General features: G+C 32.9%; 1 protein-coding gene across 1 annotated transcript; it reads left to right on the top strand.

The window, feature by feature from the left end:
* The first annotated feature begins 1309 nt into the window (after positions 1-1309).
* LOC145002468 (uncharacterized) lies at positions 1310-13126 on the top strand. Its single transcript, XM_078961736.1, has 5 exons — positions 1310-1321; positions 1622-1906; positions 12129-12307; positions 12410-12522; positions 12612-13126. The coding sequence occupies exons 1-5, from the start codon at positions 1310-1312 to the stop codon at positions 13124-13126; spliced, it is 1104 nt and encodes a 367-aa protein (XP_078817862.1).
* Positions 13127-18144: the final 5018 nt, after the last annotated feature.

Below are 18144 nucleotides of genomic sequence, written 5' to 3'. Positions count from 1 at the left end.
GTTATCACCTTGTTTTTATAATTTTTAATTGATTTTTTTGAACGAAAAAAATTATTCAATAACTAGCAAAATATGCCCGCTTGTGAATAAGCGGATCAGTATTTTTTTATATGTTACTAGCTAATGTAGCATAATTTTTAATGAATTTTTTTGAACTAAAAAATTATTCAAACACTAGCAAAATATGTTGGCTTGTGAATAAGTGGATCAATATTTATTTTTTCTTTTGAAACGACAATAAGATTAAACGATAGCAAGTAGCACCAAAACAAATTACAATAGGGACTTAGCAATACTCGGTTTAATCAGCAGTAACAACCTATCCATACTAAAACTGCCACACATCTAGCATTTAACAAGTAATGTGCACTTGGGAAGAATGATCAACATATCCGTTTGGGTGATGTCTTTAATTTTCGTTTGTTGTTTTTGTATTTACTTTAGTTTGAATAATGTTTCCGTCTGCTGGTTTGTTCCTTCACTAGTTTCTTGCTAGTCGTTGGTTCTTTTTATAAAAGTTACTGTTTCCAAAAAAATCTAGCATTTAACAAATTAAAAGACGTCAATTAAATGTTATCTTAGGCTGTACATATTTATTCCAAAAATATGTCATCTCAATAACACATCATCTCATTATATTCTTACCAATACTTACTCTATTTAGGAAATATCAACCACTCCATATCATTAAATAATTTTATATTTTTTTATTTTTTCAATTTTAATAAAAATACAAGATTTCTAAAAGTGAACTAAAATTCCATTAAACCAAATTAAAAATACATTGCTAAAAGTGAAAATAAAAATTACACTTAAAAAACATAAAATAAAAATAATTTTACGCTTAAATTAAAAATTACATTAAGACCTAAAAATATAAATCTTTATATTTGTCTTTCATCTTGCATTCGAGTTTTGTTGAAAAGTTCAAGTTGATCGAGCGGAAGATCGGATAAAGTGGTGTGTTTATAATTTTCAAGTCGTTGATTGCGGTTTTGTAATCTAACTTTTTTTTGAAGAAAGTTAAGATGATCATTAAGTTTTTGCAAAAGCATTTGAACGAAATTTGGTTCCGAATAAACGGATTTTTTTACCTTTGTCCCTTTTCGATGAAGATGTCGTATTTTTCGTCTTGTCTCTTCCATTGGGCGTCGTAAGGTGACCTTTTTCCCGGTTCGTCGTTATCATCATCATCTTCATTGAGGTCAATTTTTGACTCCAAAGTTCTTGTTCATTTGTTGGAGCGATGGATTGTGTTTGTGAGTGACTAAGCGCGCCAAGCTTTTTGATGGCCAAATGGTTTACCACCATGGGTGGTTTTGTATTCTTGAAAAGTGGTAATTAAAAGGTCAAAATCATTACACTCTTTACGCTGTATGTTTGTGAGGTTGAGGTAAAATCCATTGAAACTTGTACAACTACTCCTTAACTCGCATCATTTTCTGTTGGCACCATCGTAACTCTGATATTCATATTTTCCCATTTGCGAGTGGAAGTGTTCTAGAACGCGGTTCCAAAATGTCATCCCGGATTGAGCGTTTCCTGTAAGCTCGTCAGTGGATATTGCAATCCAAGTTTTTTATAGTGTCGCTTCCTCATTTTTCATCCCTTTTAATTTTAGCCTTTTTGTCCCTTGGTTGCCTTCTTGTTGATTGTGGTTGACTTTCGGACAACCTTTCGACATCATCATTGTGGGGAGATTGGGGTTGAGAATGTGGTTGTTGGGAAGGTGGTTGTAGTGAAGGTGGTGGTTGGGAAGGTTGAGTTTGAACCTGTTGAAACTGTGATTGTTGGAATTGTTGGAATTATTGAAATTGTTGGAATTGGTTTGGTGTTTGGTAAATGGTTGGTTGTTGAAAGTAATTGTGTTGGTATTGTTGTTGAAAAATGGGTGATTGTGGAATTGGTGAGTTTGGTGGAAGGAGCATATTTATGAAACCTCCCGGTGGTGATTCAAAATTTGGATATTGATGAGGTGTTGTATTGAGTGTGAATGTGCTTATGGGTGAAATGGGTGTGTATGGGATGTTTGGAGTGTTTGAATTTTGATCATTTTTGAGATAGTATAGAAAAAGAAATGAGAATCTTTTGTGTTGTAGTGTTGATTTAAATGGTATAATATAGAGATGGGTTTGTGTATTATTTAAATTTTTAGTGGGTTGAAAAATTGTTTTTTTGGTCAAACGGCAGCTTCAAATGGTCACAAGACCGTTGTTTTTCACTTTTTCTCTCACCCTTATGAATGAGCATAGCCAGCTTTACGGAGCCTCAAACTTACTGAAATGAGGGGTGGTGTTTAAGAAAAAGTCACACATGACTTTTAATGCCATGTCACGATACACGTAACTTACGCATAGCCTTGATTCTTAACGAATGTCCCGACACTCTTTTTTTTCTATTGAATATCACCTCGTTAGGCTATACGGAGTGCATGAAAGCGTTGTGAGTTGTTAAAGATAGTCACATGATCACCCAAACACATTTCAACATGATACTTACTAAGAGCATCCACTATGGTAAGTTCAATGAGAGAGTTGAATGAGGTGGCAAGTCTAGTTGTCATTCAATGGATGAAACTCTATCATAGTGAGATGTCACCTTAACATTCAATGGATTTTGAGTTTAATGGCCATTGAACTCTTAAATGGGGAAAGGAAAGTTTTCTAATCTTAAATACATACTATAAATTAGCTTTTGGAACTTTCTATTGAACTTTGTAAAGTTGTATACATTGTAGGAAAAAAAAAATGATTGAGTTGGAATTTAGAAAAATGATGTGGCAATCCATTGAATTCTATGGAGTTTAATGCATTGTTGATGCCCTAAAGCTAGGAAATGGTGTTCCATTGTAATATGCTAGTGGGGGTGGGGGATAAGAAAGTGATAAAGAGAAAAAAAAAATCTTTCCTATTTTTGAAGAATAGCAGCAGCACTCACGGAAGGTCACAAAGTCACAAGGCGGAGGTGGTGTTCCCCCCAAGTCACTAGTGACTTTCCCTTTCCATGTCATCTTATGCGTCAAAAACCATTGCACTCCGTATAGCCTTAAGAAGCTTCCAAGCTTCAAAAAGGAAAGCTGAAAGAATGACTTCAAAACATTTTTTGCTCTGGTATCCAAGTTAGAGTGTTGAAGGCGAAAATACATATCACAAAAACTATTAATGTTTGTTAAATACTACTCCCACCAGTTTCCAATCAACAACCATAAAAGCTTTATGAAAACACAAATGAATAATAAATGATTTGATCTTGATCAACTTCGGATTGATGGAATCATAGCACGGATAAAGAACAAGAATTGTGTCTAGGTCCACTCCTCTATTTTTCATATTAGTCTTTGTAGGGTATCTATTCAACTCCACATTTTACATATGAATGTTTACTTTTCAATCACCACCTTGCAACACTTTTTATCAATTGTTCGTCTAAGAGAGCGTAACTAAGGTGCTGTTTGTTTTTTCAAAGATAAATTGTTTGAAGTCTGCGGACCACCTCTTCAATCCTCTGTAGTAGAAGAGGTGGAACAAACGGTTGCAGCATGTAATAAAAAATATGTTTATTTGCAGCATGTAATAAAAAATATGTTTATTTTTTAACGTCTGCAGACTGTTGCAGTAAGTTAAACTAAGACGTGAAGATGTTTGAAGCAGTTGGTTTAGTGTTGCGCCATACAGCACACGCGGAACAATTTTTAAGTCATAAGTCTTCTGAAAAACAAACAGCTGTGAATGATCAATTGTTGCGTGGCGCAACATTAAATGGTTTGAAGTGTTTTTTTTTTTTTTTTAAAAGCAAACAACACCCAAGAGTCATCATTTCTATCATACGACCAACTCCGCTTATCTCTTGAAAAAATATCTAATTTAACCCAATCCAGACTTTTACAAGGTTTTTACATTCCTACATCTTTGCTCCTTTGTTCCTTCAATGGCCACCCTTCTCGAGTAACAACTCCAAGTGTTATTAGTAAAATGTTCATTTATTTTATTATAAACCTGCAAACAACAAGAAAACGGTGGATCATTAATTATATGTGTAAGTAGTTAGACATTCTTCTAAATAAGTCGTTTATAAAGGCCATTAACAAATATGATGTGATGCTTAATGATAAATTCATATAATCAAGACGATATTTGTTCAATTTTTGTTTTTAATTGTTGTAAAAGTAAGAAAATGAAAAATCATATTAAAACATTAAATTCACCATTTTAAAAATGTTCAAAAGGTTTTAGGCCGAAACCGCAATAAAATCATATTCTAGATCGGTGGTGCTATTTCAAAACTTTTGGAACAAATTACTGAAATCGTCCCTGTAGTTTAGTTAAAATTGCATGTTTGGTCCTTAAGTTTTATTTTGCACTCGGGCCATCCTTACTGTTTGATTTTATTGCATTGTTGGTCCCTCGTAAACATAAAAAAGACTATAATACCCTTACTAGATTTTATTTATATTTTAAAAAGTATTAAAGATTATTTCATAAAAGTATTTTAGATATTATTAAAAAATTGGGTCCCACACATCCCACCACCGCACCCCAAACTTCCAGTCGACCCCTTCCCTTCTATAACTAGAAGCAGCCGATCATAGTTCAAGTCATACATCTCTTCTCCCTCTGAACTCAACCCCAGAGCATGGATCTTCACCTTAACTCTTCGTTGGAGCCGCCTCCTCGGGAAACCTGCAATTATGAAGTCGTGGCGGCCGCCATCATCTGTGAACACACACGTCAGAAGACTCCAACCCTAACGCCTCCGGATACTGAAACTATAAAATCCGCCGGAACCATAAAACTTTGTAGTTCTTCTCCACCTTCGCATGTTCCCATCTAACCCCATTTCTTCTTGTTCCGCCGACATCATCGATTTCATCTTGAAAATCGTTTTCCAATGATTCATCATTTAGAAAAATGGTCTTTGATTTACGGGATATCAGGTAAGGTGTTGCATTTTGGGATTAATCACATTGTGGTGAATTCGACGACCTTATCGATTTCAAATAGAACAAAATTTAACCCCATTTGTTTTTGTGTTTGTTTTTAGGATTTCATCATGGATTTCAGTTAAGGTTTTACGTTTTAGGTTTTGATTTCCATATTTGATTTTGATTTCAGTTTAGATTATGGATTTCATCATCGAGATTTTGAATTTGGTTAGGTTTTGATTTCGAGATTTGATCTTGGTTTGATTTTTATTTCTGGGATTTGATCTTGGTTTTAATCCAGGTGGTGATCGATTTTGGTTGTAGAAAGTGAATGATGGTTATTGTTGAAGGTGAACATGGTGGTTGTTGGAGGTAAATGGGGTCGGTGTCACCTGATGAAATTGATGACGTGGGCGGACCGACTATGCAAGTGGAGGTGTTGCCAGAATAGTTGGGTGGTGGTGGTGTCGGAATAGGTGAGTGGGGATGATGGTGATTGGTGGCTTCCTGATTATAGTGATGGGAGTGGGTTCATATGTTTATAAACACCGTCAGAGAATGGTGGTTACCGGAGGTGTTGAGTGAGGGATGGGTAGGTGGTGGCTTGCGGCCACCGGTGGTGGTTTCCGGTGGCTGGTGGGTTTCTGATGGTAGTAGGTGATTTTGGCATTGACATGTGGTATTAATGGTGGGACCTATTATATTAATACATCTTTTAATTAATAAATAATAACATATATATATATATATATATATATATATATATATATATATATATATATATATAGGGTATTATAGTCTTTTTATATTTATGAGGGACCAACAACGCAACAAAATCAAACAGTAAGGATGGTCTGAGTGCAAAATAAAAGTTAAGGACCAAACACATAATTTTAACTAAACCACAAGGACGATTTCAGTAATCTGTTCAAACTTTTGGGATCAAAGTAACAATTTTCGACTAAACGTATGGACCACTTTTGCATTTTTGACTATTTTTTCTTTATGGAAAATGGAGTAATCTAACCATAATGTAACATGTATTTGAGGTATTTGAAGAAAATAACCAATTTTTTTCTTTAGAAAAAATAACTACCAAGTCCGAAAATAGAGGATTTTGTACTAAGAAAAAACAATTTTTCCGAGAACAAAGTACATTTCGAACTAATATTCTAGGGACTAACATTCTGAAACTCGGACTGTAATCTCAGAGTTCAAAAAAATAAAAACTTTGAAATTTCAAGAGCAAATTTGAAACCCGATGAACAAACGCAAGATTTTAAAAAAAAATTGTTTTTATTAAAATCTACCAAAATATTAAATAAACATAATAAATAAGAATATATACGATATTATGGCTTCGCGTCAGACATTTCGAAGTATATATTTATGATATAACTAGAAAGATTTATTTTGAGAAATTTAAAAAAAAAAAAAAAAAAAAAAAAAAAAAAAAAAGCTCAGGAATTTGAAGAACAGAGAATGATCGCATACAACGAGAAATTTTTAATTTTTCAATAACTAAAAAAATGATAATTTTCAAAGAAAAAAAAATCATTATTTTAGATTCAATGTTCTAAAAAACTCGTCATGGTTTTGCTATGACGCATCATGGCTCCAGGCTTGCACTTAGTGTCGTTTTTAATAAAATACCGTCTTAAATCATATATGTATCTAAAATAAATAATAGTGTGAACATATATATATATATATATATATATATATATATATATATATATATATATATATATATATATATATATATACGCACACACACACATACATACTAGGCGAATCCCCGCGCGTTGCGCCAGAATAAAATTATATAATTAAAATAATAATTTTTACCAGATTGTTATTTAATATTTCTACTTTGAAATAAAATGTTAGTAGTAAAGCAAACATATAGTTAACATATTAGTTTTATTAAACATTATAGTTTTATTTTTAAGTCATTGTGATATATACAATTATTTGATAATTTTATAAACCGTTTAAACTTGTGTAAATTATATATCAAATGAATGATAATATAACGGGTAACGAAACGTATAACAAAAATATGAACTGCAACTTTTAGTAACATAAAAATAGAAAAACATCTATAATAACATTTGTATTATATATATATATATATATATATATATATATATATATATATATATATATATATATATATATATATATATATATATTACGAATAATTAAAAATATGAAAAATAAACACTATAACTTTTAATAACATAAAAACACGAAAACATCTATTATAACATTTATATTAAGTCTTCATATTTAAATCACAAATTTCTTCAAATACATTAATGTTTTTAATGAGAAAAACTTTACAACCTTATAAAAGAAAGGAAAATAAAAAGTTATTAGTGATTACTAATTAATAATCATAAGTTAAAAACTCTTGAGTTGTAACTAATAAATATATATAAATTAGAAAACTCTTGAGTTGTAGGTGAGTTTCAAATGAATGCGGTACTTGAAAATGTATATTATTATTATTATTATTATTATTATTATTATTATTAGTAGTAGTAGTAGTAGTAGTAGTTTTGATGCATAATTTTAATCCCTTCCATTATTAAACATAAAAATATTTAATTATAAATTTATAGCATAAATAGGTGCATATACATGTTAAACAAATCATATATATATATATATATATATATATATATATATATATATATATATATATATATATATATTCGTAAATGTCATATGTAATTATTGTCGTAGTAATGTGGATAAATTACTTTCATATGAAGAAGATATCATGATAAGTCTATCATAATTACATATTAAATGTTCAAAATTATGTTATCTTTTAAATATTATCTTTTAAATATGTTGTGTAGGATAACCCAACAAAAAAATAATAGAAAATAAACATAATCAAAATAGAAAAAGTACAATTAAATAAATGGGAGCATTGGGTGGTTGAATATATAAATAAAGATGTTACATAAACATATATTTAAATCAAAAGAAAAAACTAACATTCATCAACTTTGCTCAAACAAAAAAAAAACCTATATCCATTTTATGAATCTTCTTTCTTCATTTAACATCATTCAACCATAAAAACTTGATTACAATTATTCATTAACCTGCAATCAAAATATTTTTATTGAAAAAGAAGAATCAGAAAGATATTCCAAGCAAAACATTGATGTTTGGATAGTCATATTCAAGATTGAGTAATACACACAAATGATATATAAAGATTAAATGAGAAACTGGATATAAAGAAAGAATAGAAAAGTTTCATTTGCTTTGGGTGAAAGAAAAAGTCATATTACCCATTTTTCAAATCGTCATATTTGGATCATAAATGCTTCAACTATATGAAAACTTTTGAATCACAATATCTTCAAATCCTTCTTACATGTAAGATTTTATATAACACAAAAGATTGACCTTTTTATAGTAAACTTTTCACTAATTGCTAATTAAACATAATATAAGTTATAAAATTTTTGAGTGTTAAATCATAATTAAGAAAACTTTTGAGTTGCATTAGTTAAAAAAGGGAGTTTCAAATGAATGTGGTTTGAGGAAGTTAAAAATGAGGGTTTTAAATGCATGAGATTCAAGAAAAAATGTTAGCTTTATAAGTATGTATGATATATATATATATATATATATATATATATATATAGAGAGAGAGAGAGAGAGACACACACACATTAATTATATAAAAAATTGTCATCTTAATTCACGTCTTACAAACAACGTAGTTTGTCATGGTTCGTAAAAACTTGAAATTTGACATCGCCGCCAAGTCGTTTCTCTCTCCATTGTCTCGTCGGAACAATTGATTGGAAATCACCGCCACAAACTTCACTCTCTTCGGAATTCATTGTCATTTTTTCACTCCACTTTGTCTCTCTTTCTCTCCACCATTTTTCCTTCTACGACATCGCCTACCAGAAACCACGACCACAATCGTCATTCTTTATCCGACCAAGCCATTTGTTCGTTTGTAGATTTGGATCACCATCACCTACTTTCTCCGACGTCGCCTACCGTAAACCACCGCCTACAATCTGCTTTCGGAACTAGGTGTTTAGAGCCGCAACAACTAGGTTTTCAAATTTGGATTGACGACCACAAATCTGGAACGTCGTAGATCTAAAACGTTTTATTTGAAGATCTCGTCAATTGTTTCGTTTGAAGATTTTGTTGCAGAACTAGAACGTCATTGTCATCCTCGCATATCATAAACCTAACCCTAGTGACGTCGTCGAAAAACCCCCATATCTCCAACAACGTCGTTGTTGAGATATAAAACCCTAGAAACGTTGTTGGTGAGATCTTCAAGATTGTTGTAGACATTATACCTCGTATTCTCCGATTGGAACCCTTGGATCGCCGATAGATAGCGAGGAAATGGTTGTTCGACAAAGAAATGGTGGTCTGACTACAATAAAGATAGAGAGAAAGAGACATGTGTGCTTAATTATGAGTGTGGGTGGGTAAGTGTGTTTATAGGAGGTGAGGTATATGTTTAAATTTTGCATTTTTAATTGTTGTAAATGAAAGAAAATGAAAAATCAAATTAAAATGGTGAATCCGTCATTTTAAAAATGTTCAAAAAGCTTTGGACCAAAACCACAATAAAAACCTATTTTGGATTAGTGGTGCTAATCCAACTTTTACGGTCAAAGTGACAATTTCCGCCTAAACACACGAACCATTTTGCAATTTTGGTGTTTTTTTTTACTCAGACCCAGTTTAGGTTTAGGGCAAGTGGCATATGGGCAATGGAGCAGGGCCTAAAATTTTAAGGGGCCCAAAAAAAAATATATTATATCGGCTCAGCCCCAATCAATCCATTCAACATCATCTGAATTTCCGATTCATAAATTAGCATTAAAGCGAATTAGCGAAGAGAGCAGCGATCAATCATTCGTTCGATACATAATCGATCCATCTTGTTCGTTTTCGTTAAAAAAAAGTCGATTGAATCAATGAACAAATACAAATAAGTGGAATCAGGGCAGGGAAACGAAAGGGCAGTGCATCAGCGACATCGACACAGCATGCAACAATCAACGGTTATCATTCATCAAATCATCGTCCATCCTCCATTGAATATCGATACAGTAGATTCTAGGTGAGGGTCGATTAAAGTCTTAGATCATTAGACGATTGTCCATTTATGATTTATCTTGTAGTCCTGTTATCACTTTATCAATGACATTGATTCTTCATTCTTGATTCTTAGTCTTGATAATGTAATAAATTATGAGAAATTAATGAATGAGGGATAAGGAATTAAGGATTATGAGTTTGTAAATTATAACTCTCAATTCAATTGCACACTTGAATCAGTTGAATGTATTATCAATTTTTCAGATTTATGGTATTTTTAATTGTGTAATTGTTTAACTGTTTATCTTTGACTGTTTAATTTTTCAAATTCTTGAATGTTATTCATGAATTTTTAATTGTTTATCACTATGTCGTATTGTCATTATGTCATATTATGATATTGAAATTTGATTAAATGATTCACAATGTTGAATGAAATTAATGAATGGTTTTGAAATAGATTATTAGAAACAGAAATTAAATTATGAGATGATGTTTATTGAATAATTGTTTATTATAAATTTGGAATTCAGAAACCATATTTTTTAAAGAATCAAATTATGTTTATTGTTTGTAAAATTGTATAGATGAAGTCTAAACAACCATCCGGTAGTCAAAAACGTTAAAAAAAAACTTGGTGAAGAAAAGAGAAAGGTTGACATCGGTGCTCTACATAAGTTTATCCATAGACAATCTATTGAAGAGCATGTTGAAGAGCAATAGCATATAGATGTAGAAGAGGCAAAATAGCAAGAGCTCGTTAAAGTGCTTGTTGATATATATGATCCAAGATGCTGGGTAAAACTTAATTTTGAGGAGAGTAAACTTTTGGTCCAAAAAGGCCCTAAAAGAGATAATAGTATTATGTATGGTCCCTACGATAAAATTGGTAGACAGTTTTCTACAACTTTATATACAAGAACTTTACCAAATTTGAAGAAGTGTGATACAGAATGGCTAGTATATTCAAAAGAGCTAGACAGGGTATTTTGTTTCTGTTGTAAGGTGTTTAGAAAAAAATGATTTCAAAAGGTAAATTGGATGGTGAAGGTTATGCAGATTGGCTCCATGTTACCACTAGGGTTAAAGAACACGGAATTTCATTGGATCATCTTACAAATAGGAATAAGTGGTTTCATATGCGTAAAAGATTGAACTTTAATGAAACAATTGATAAAGTTTAATACAAGCAATTCAAGAAAGAAAGAGATTACTGTAAACAAGTCCTTTTGAGAATCATTGCAGTAGTGAAGTTTCTTGCTAAACATAATTTAACATTTAATGGATCCAATGAAAAGTTGTATAAAAAAGGTAACTATAAATTCTATTTTTTTTTTTTGTTCTAATTCCACCAAATACCTTTTTGTTCATTATTATGACCAATTTCACTTCTTATTTGTTAATTGTATTTAATAAGTAACGGAATTTTTCTGGGTGTCATTGAAATGTTGGAAGAGTTTGACCCGGTTATCAAAGAGCATGTATGGTGGATCATAAGTGATGGGCATCATGTGCATTATCTTGGCCACTTAATCCAAAACGAACTAATATATGTGCTAGCTCAAGAAATTAAAAAATAACTTATCAAGAAGATAAATGAAGCAAAGTACTATTCAATCATACTTGATCGTACTCCCGATTCAAGTCACTAGGAACATTTGACTATAATAGTAAGGTATTTAACATTATCATATAAATTTGTTACTGTCGAGGAGTCCTTTTTAGGTTTTTTGAATGTTGATGATACCTATGGAAAAGGACTATTTGATATTACACTTGAGGACATAAAGTCTCTTGGTCTTGAAATTGATGATGTGTGTGGTCAAGGATATGATAATGGAGCAAACATGAAAGGAAAACACTAAGGAGTGCAAAAGAGATTTTTAGATATAAATCCTAGAGCATTTTACACACCTTGTGGTTTTCATTCTCTGAATCTAACATTATGTGATATGGCTAACAAGTGTGTTACGGAAATAACTTTTTTGGATCCATCCAACACATTAATACTATCTTTGCAAATTCTACTAAGAGGTGGGAAATTTTGAAAGATAATGTTATAGCTTGGAGTCTTGAGTCATTGTGTCAAACTCGTTAGGAAAGTTGGGTTGAGAGTGTAAAGGCTATTAAACTTCAACTAGTGGATGTACGGGAAGCTTTACTTCAAGTTGGAGAAAAAGATAATGATGTTGCAATTGCAAGTGAAGCAACTTCACTAGCAGAAAAAAAAAACTTTGTGACTTTGAATTTTTGGTATCAAGTGTTATTTGGTATGAAGTACTAAACCATGTGAATATTGTGAGTAAGAAGTTACAATCAAAGGACATGCATCTTGATAATGTTATTACACAAATAAACAAATTGATTGGGTACTTCAAGGATTACAGAGAAACTGGTTTTTCAAAAAGTGATTATTGAAGCTAAGGATATTGCTATTGAAATGGGTATTGATCCAATATTTTCACAAAAGCGTTTGATTGAAAGGAAAAAAGGTTTGATGAGAGTTCAACTAGCGAAGAAGTTTCATTTACACCTGAAGATAATTTTAGAGTCAATTATTTCTTATTCATTGTTGATCAAGCCATTTCTTCAATGGAGACAAGATTTGGACAATTCAAAGAGTATGACAAAGTATTTGGTGTTTTATTTCCACATAATTTGAGGGGAATTGAAGATAAAGATCTTAAGTCATATTGTCATCGTCTTGAAAAAACACTCAAGTTTGAAGAAAGATCGGATATTGATGCCGCGGAACTTTATAAGGAGTTTAAATTATTTGAGACATTGGAAACCAATGAATTTAGAAACCCTATAGATGTTTTAAAGTTTTTGAAAGAACTTGATTATTTCCCAAATGCAAGCATTGCATATAGAATATTGTTGACTATTCCTGTAACGGTTGCATCTGTAGAAAGGAGTTTTTCAAAATTGAAGTTTGTGAAATCTTACTTGCACTCCACAATGACACAAGAAAGACCTATCAGTTTGGCAATGATATCTATCAAGAATGAAATCTTAAAGAGTACAGACTACAAAGAGTTGATCAACCAATTTGCAGTCAAGAATGCTAGGAGAGCTTCACGGATTGTCGGTTAGCTGTTAGGATATGTAATTACTTATTAAAATACTATGATTTTGCTTTGTTTATTGCTATAAAGTTTTTTCGTCATTTTAATAAAAAAAATTAGTTTATGTAATTTAATTCGTTACACGTTAAGGCCTAAGAGCTTTTTTTATCCATCTCGTCATGGGCATTTGAATCCTCAGAACTAACCATGTTTTTACTTTAGGGAAATTAAGTGATCTAACCATAAAATAACATGTATTTGAAGAAAATAAACAATTTTTTATTTTTGAAAAAATAACCACCATGTCCGGAAATTGAGGGTTCTGGACCAAGAAAAAACAATTTCTCTGATAACAAAGTACATTTTGGACCGACATTCCAAAATTTTAGACTAACATTCCAAAATTTTAGACTAACACTCCATAATTCATACTGTTATCTCAAAGTTCAAAAAACAAAAAGTATGCAATTTCAAAAACAAATATGAAATCCAATGAACAAATTCAGAATTTTCGAGAAATTTATTTGATCTTTTATTAAAATCTAACAAAAAATTAAACAAACATACTAATAAGAATATATATGATACTATGTCTTAACAACAACATTTGATTGAAACGGTGATATTAGACACTTCAAGATAAATATTTATGATATAAGTAGAAAGATTTAGTTTGAGAAAATTTCAAAAAAAAAATGAAGAGATATGGAATTTGAAGAAGACTTTGGAATGATCACATACCGGGAGAAAGTTTTCATTTTTCAAAAACTAAAAAAAAATGCTTATTTAAAAAACTTGTTACATGTTAGATTCAAATTTCTAAAAATTTTGTCGTGGCTCCAAGACTTCTACTTGACACCATGTTTTAATAAAAAGTTGTCTTAAGTCATATATGTATGTTATCGAGGTTAGTGCCCAGTTAGATAATGTTGCCAATTTACTTTTGACATGGTTAAAGTTAACTTCGAGGGCTAAAGTGCAAGAAAATGGCACTTGATCATGTACAGCGGTCATGGGGTCATTTTCTCACACTTAAGGGGCCTAAATTGAAAGTTGTTAAGTATTTAAGTGTAACGCCCGTAGATCCGGGCTAGTCAATTTAGAGGTAATAGGGATCGAAAATGACTTTTCGACAAAATATTATTTAGAATAAATAATATTAACCAAGTTTTAGAATACGTCACAAGGTTTCCGTACATATAAAGAGCGTCGAAATCGGAGTTATAACGAAGAAGTTATGACCCGTCGAAGTTTCGCGACGGAACCGACACGACACCGGGAAGCGTAGATAGTGATTTTACGATGGAGGACTTTTTAGCCTTAGTGATCTAAAAGAAAGTCGTGTAATATGTTAAACCGAGAAAATCCATAAAAAGAACGCCCAAATCTGACTTCGTATGAAGAAATTATGATTTTTCTAAGATTCGGTTTAGCAGTGCACGACCCGAAACTCGAATTTTAGTTCGAGCGGTTTTTGGCTTACGTGACTTAAATGAGAGTTGAAGATCTCATTAATAGGAACTTAACAGTAAAAAGACAGACAAAAACAGAGTCCGTATGAAGGATTTACGAATTCTTCGCGGTCATTTAACAGTTTAAACGCCTCGTATTGTTAAATTTAAGATCAGTCGAGAATTAGCCGACGGAGTCAAAACGAAAGTTGTAGATATTATTTTTACCTACGCGTGGATATAAAGAACGTAAAAAACTTAGGTCATATGTGGAAGTTACGGATTTTAGAAGTCGGAAGTGTGATGTGCGAAAATGGGTGATGTGGCACAATCTTGGCCATTGCTTTCTCCCCAAGTCTTGCCACTAGATGGTGACATGTGGCACCAAGTTCAGCCATTTTCACCCTATAAATAGAACCTCCCCCACCCTCATTTTCTTCACACCTTTCTCATTCTTTATTCTCTTTACTCTCTCTCTAGAACCTCTCTCTAGCCCTGAAACCCCCCGAAAAGCCTAGGAACCTCCCTAGCACAAGGCGGAAGCCCCTGAGTGCTCGACGGCTCCGAGAAGAAGAGATTTTCCGCATGGGAATGCTGCTCCAAACAAATCCTGGTTTTCTATAAAACCCACTGTAAGTGAGCTACGCATACGCTATTTTTAATATAGTTTTTATTTAATTATATTAACATTATTAAGAACATATAATAAGTAATTGGGCTATTATTATGAGTTATATAAGTATTATTTAACGGTTATATAATAGTAATAATAGCTAGACTATTAATTAGTCGCGGTGAATAACAGACTAAACTCTAGTGGTAATAATACTAGGTTTCGTCGAAGGAAATTATTTTTTTCAAGAAGTGAAGCGGTGTCTAAGTTCGGAATCACCACATTTTCAAGTGAGTGCATAGTTACTTTCATCTTACACATAGATATGAAGTATTTTATATAAACTACGTGCTATGTGTACATATTATCTTTATACTTGTTGTCTATGCTGGATGAACGTTTTTATGCATGTCTTAAAGGATTTAAACTGTATACGTATTTTATATATACGAATATGTTGGGTATGACATGGGTAGATGAACGATGAGAGATAAAAGATGATGTGAGTAAACATTGGCATCTATGGACTTAGTGCCTAATACACATCGACAGTTATGGACTTAGTGTCTATTGGACAAACACCGATAGCTATAGATTTAGTACCTGTTAAGGAATTGGTAGCTATAGACTTAGTACCTATTAGATAAAAACTGGTAGCTATGGATTTAGTACCCGATGAATAGACTATAGCAGCTATGGAATTAGTGCTTTATGAACGAACATTGGCAGCTATGGATTTAGTGTCAGTCCTATAACCCTGGAAGTAAGGGACTTCGGAATAAACGAATGCATAATAGATGACTCTTAAGATAAATCCTTAAGAGTAAAGAAGATAATGGGGATGGGTAATTGGGTTGATTGTTTTATTGTTTAAACATAATAATTATATTATTGTGGGTTGAAAATCGTATGTGCTCACCAGGTTTCCCAACCTGACCCACTCAGTTTATTTATATCACATGTGTTGATATGAAGTCACATTACACTGAGATATTAAAGATATGTAGATCACTAGTGTAAATAAATGTAAGTTCTATTTATGCTTATGTTCCTGTATTGACAATGACATCCCAAACGTTTTAAAATGAATAAAATACGTTTCTTCGAAAATGTTTTAATAACGTATTTATCGTGTTTTTCTGGGAACGAATTCCGCAATATTTTTATTAAAAGAAGAACTCTGATTTTTATAAAGCATAAACAAAATCAGTCTTTTCTGGCCGTGAAAATGGGGATGTCACAATTAGCCACCCTAACCCTAGGATTTGGGATTAAAACCTACCTGGCAGCCTCATCTCTACCTTAAAGTATGATATTGTATTCATTTCCTTACTTGAATTGTTGGTGTGAAGCAAGTGAGCAAGAAGTGAAGTTCTTGGTGTTTTGGTGGATTCTTGGTGGTATTCTTAAAGCTTTTCTCCTAGGACAAAGGCTAGATAGGAAGGCATTCCCGACATCTGCCAACCAACGCCTGCTTGCAATTTGGTCCTTCTTCCCGAAGAACTATGGGTCTCCACATGCTCAAAACTCACAAAAAGTCAAAGTGCAAGCTCCCATCATCGCCACCATCTCAGAAGGAAAAGCCCCCAAGCGTTCATCCAAAATCTCTAGGATACCCTCTTTGACCATGTCGAAGATCATAGGAGTCTGCTCAAGAATATTGTGGGTAATCTCTGATGAAATGAAATCCTGTATTTGATCGTCCAAATATTCGTTTACAGAGCGCGGACTTGAACCCTAACCAACACCAGAACCACTACCAGATCCTCCTCGAGTGACCACCATACTGAAAATAGACCATTCAAACCAGCAGAACACATAGATATCCAAACATCGAGGAATCCCATACTCTACAGGCTTCATGAACACATAGATATCCAAACATCGAGGAATCCCATACTCTACAAGATTCATGTTATCATCATGGCTTTCCTTTACTCGAGTACGGATCTTCTACTTCCAGTAATACAGTCCCATACTACCTTCCACATCTATCCGTACTTTCCTCAAGGATCACCCCGAATCCTCCAAGTTACTCCATGATCTATACATACAACCCTTAACAATACAATTCTCCTAGGACCGAATCTATTCCTAGGTTTTCCTAGGGCAACACCCACTCTACTCTTTGTAACGCCCGCAGATACGAGCTAGTCAATTTAGAGACAATAAGTATCGAAAATGACTTTTTGACAAATGACTATTTAGAATAAATAATATTAACCAAGTTGTAGAATATTTATCAAGGTTTCCATAAATAGAAAGAACGCCGAAATCCGAGTTATAACGAAGAAGTTATGACCCGTTGAAGTTTCGCGACGGAACCGGTACGATACCGGGAAGCGTAAATAGTGAATTTACGATAGAGCGAGATTTAGCATTAGCGATCTAAACGAAAGTCGTAGAATATGTTAAACTAAGAACATCGATAAAAATAACGCCCAAATCTGACTTCGTATGAAGAAGTTATGATTTTTCGAAGTTTCGGATTAGCGGTGCATAACCCGAAATTCGAATATTAGACCGAGCGATTTTAGCCGATACGAAAGTCAAAATTAGCCGACGGAGTTTAAACGAAAGTTGTAGAGTACGTTCCCACCTTCGCATGGATATAAAGAACGTCAAAAACAGAGCTCGTATGTGAAAGTTACGATTTTTAGAAGTTGAGAGTGCAATTTGTGAAGCTGGTGATGACGTGGCAAGATCCTTGCCTTCCCTTGCTCCCCACGGTCTCGCATCCGATGACCGACGCGTCACCCTTAAATTACGCCCCACGTCCTAGATTAGTACGCCCAGCGTACCTACGCTTCCTACCCACCGGTGTGCGAGACAGCTAGTTGCGAGCTGGCATCCATATCCGAGACTACGTCCCAGCGTAGCCTCGGTACACCCAGCGTAATCCGAGCAGCTCCAACACTATAAATACCATGCGAACCCCCTCAAAAATCTCACACCTTTCTCCACACTTTCTCTCTCTAAGGG

The sequence above is a fragment of the Lactuca saligna genome, chromosome 6 (genome assembly GCF_052625555.1).
Source record: "Lactuca saligna cultivar CGN05327 chromosome 6, ASM5262555v1, whole genome shotgun sequence".
NCBI lineage: Eukaryota > Viridiplantae > Streptophyta > Magnoliopsida > Asterales > Asteraceae > Lactuca > Lactuca saligna.
This window is presented reverse-complemented; position numbering and strand designations above follow the sequence as displayed.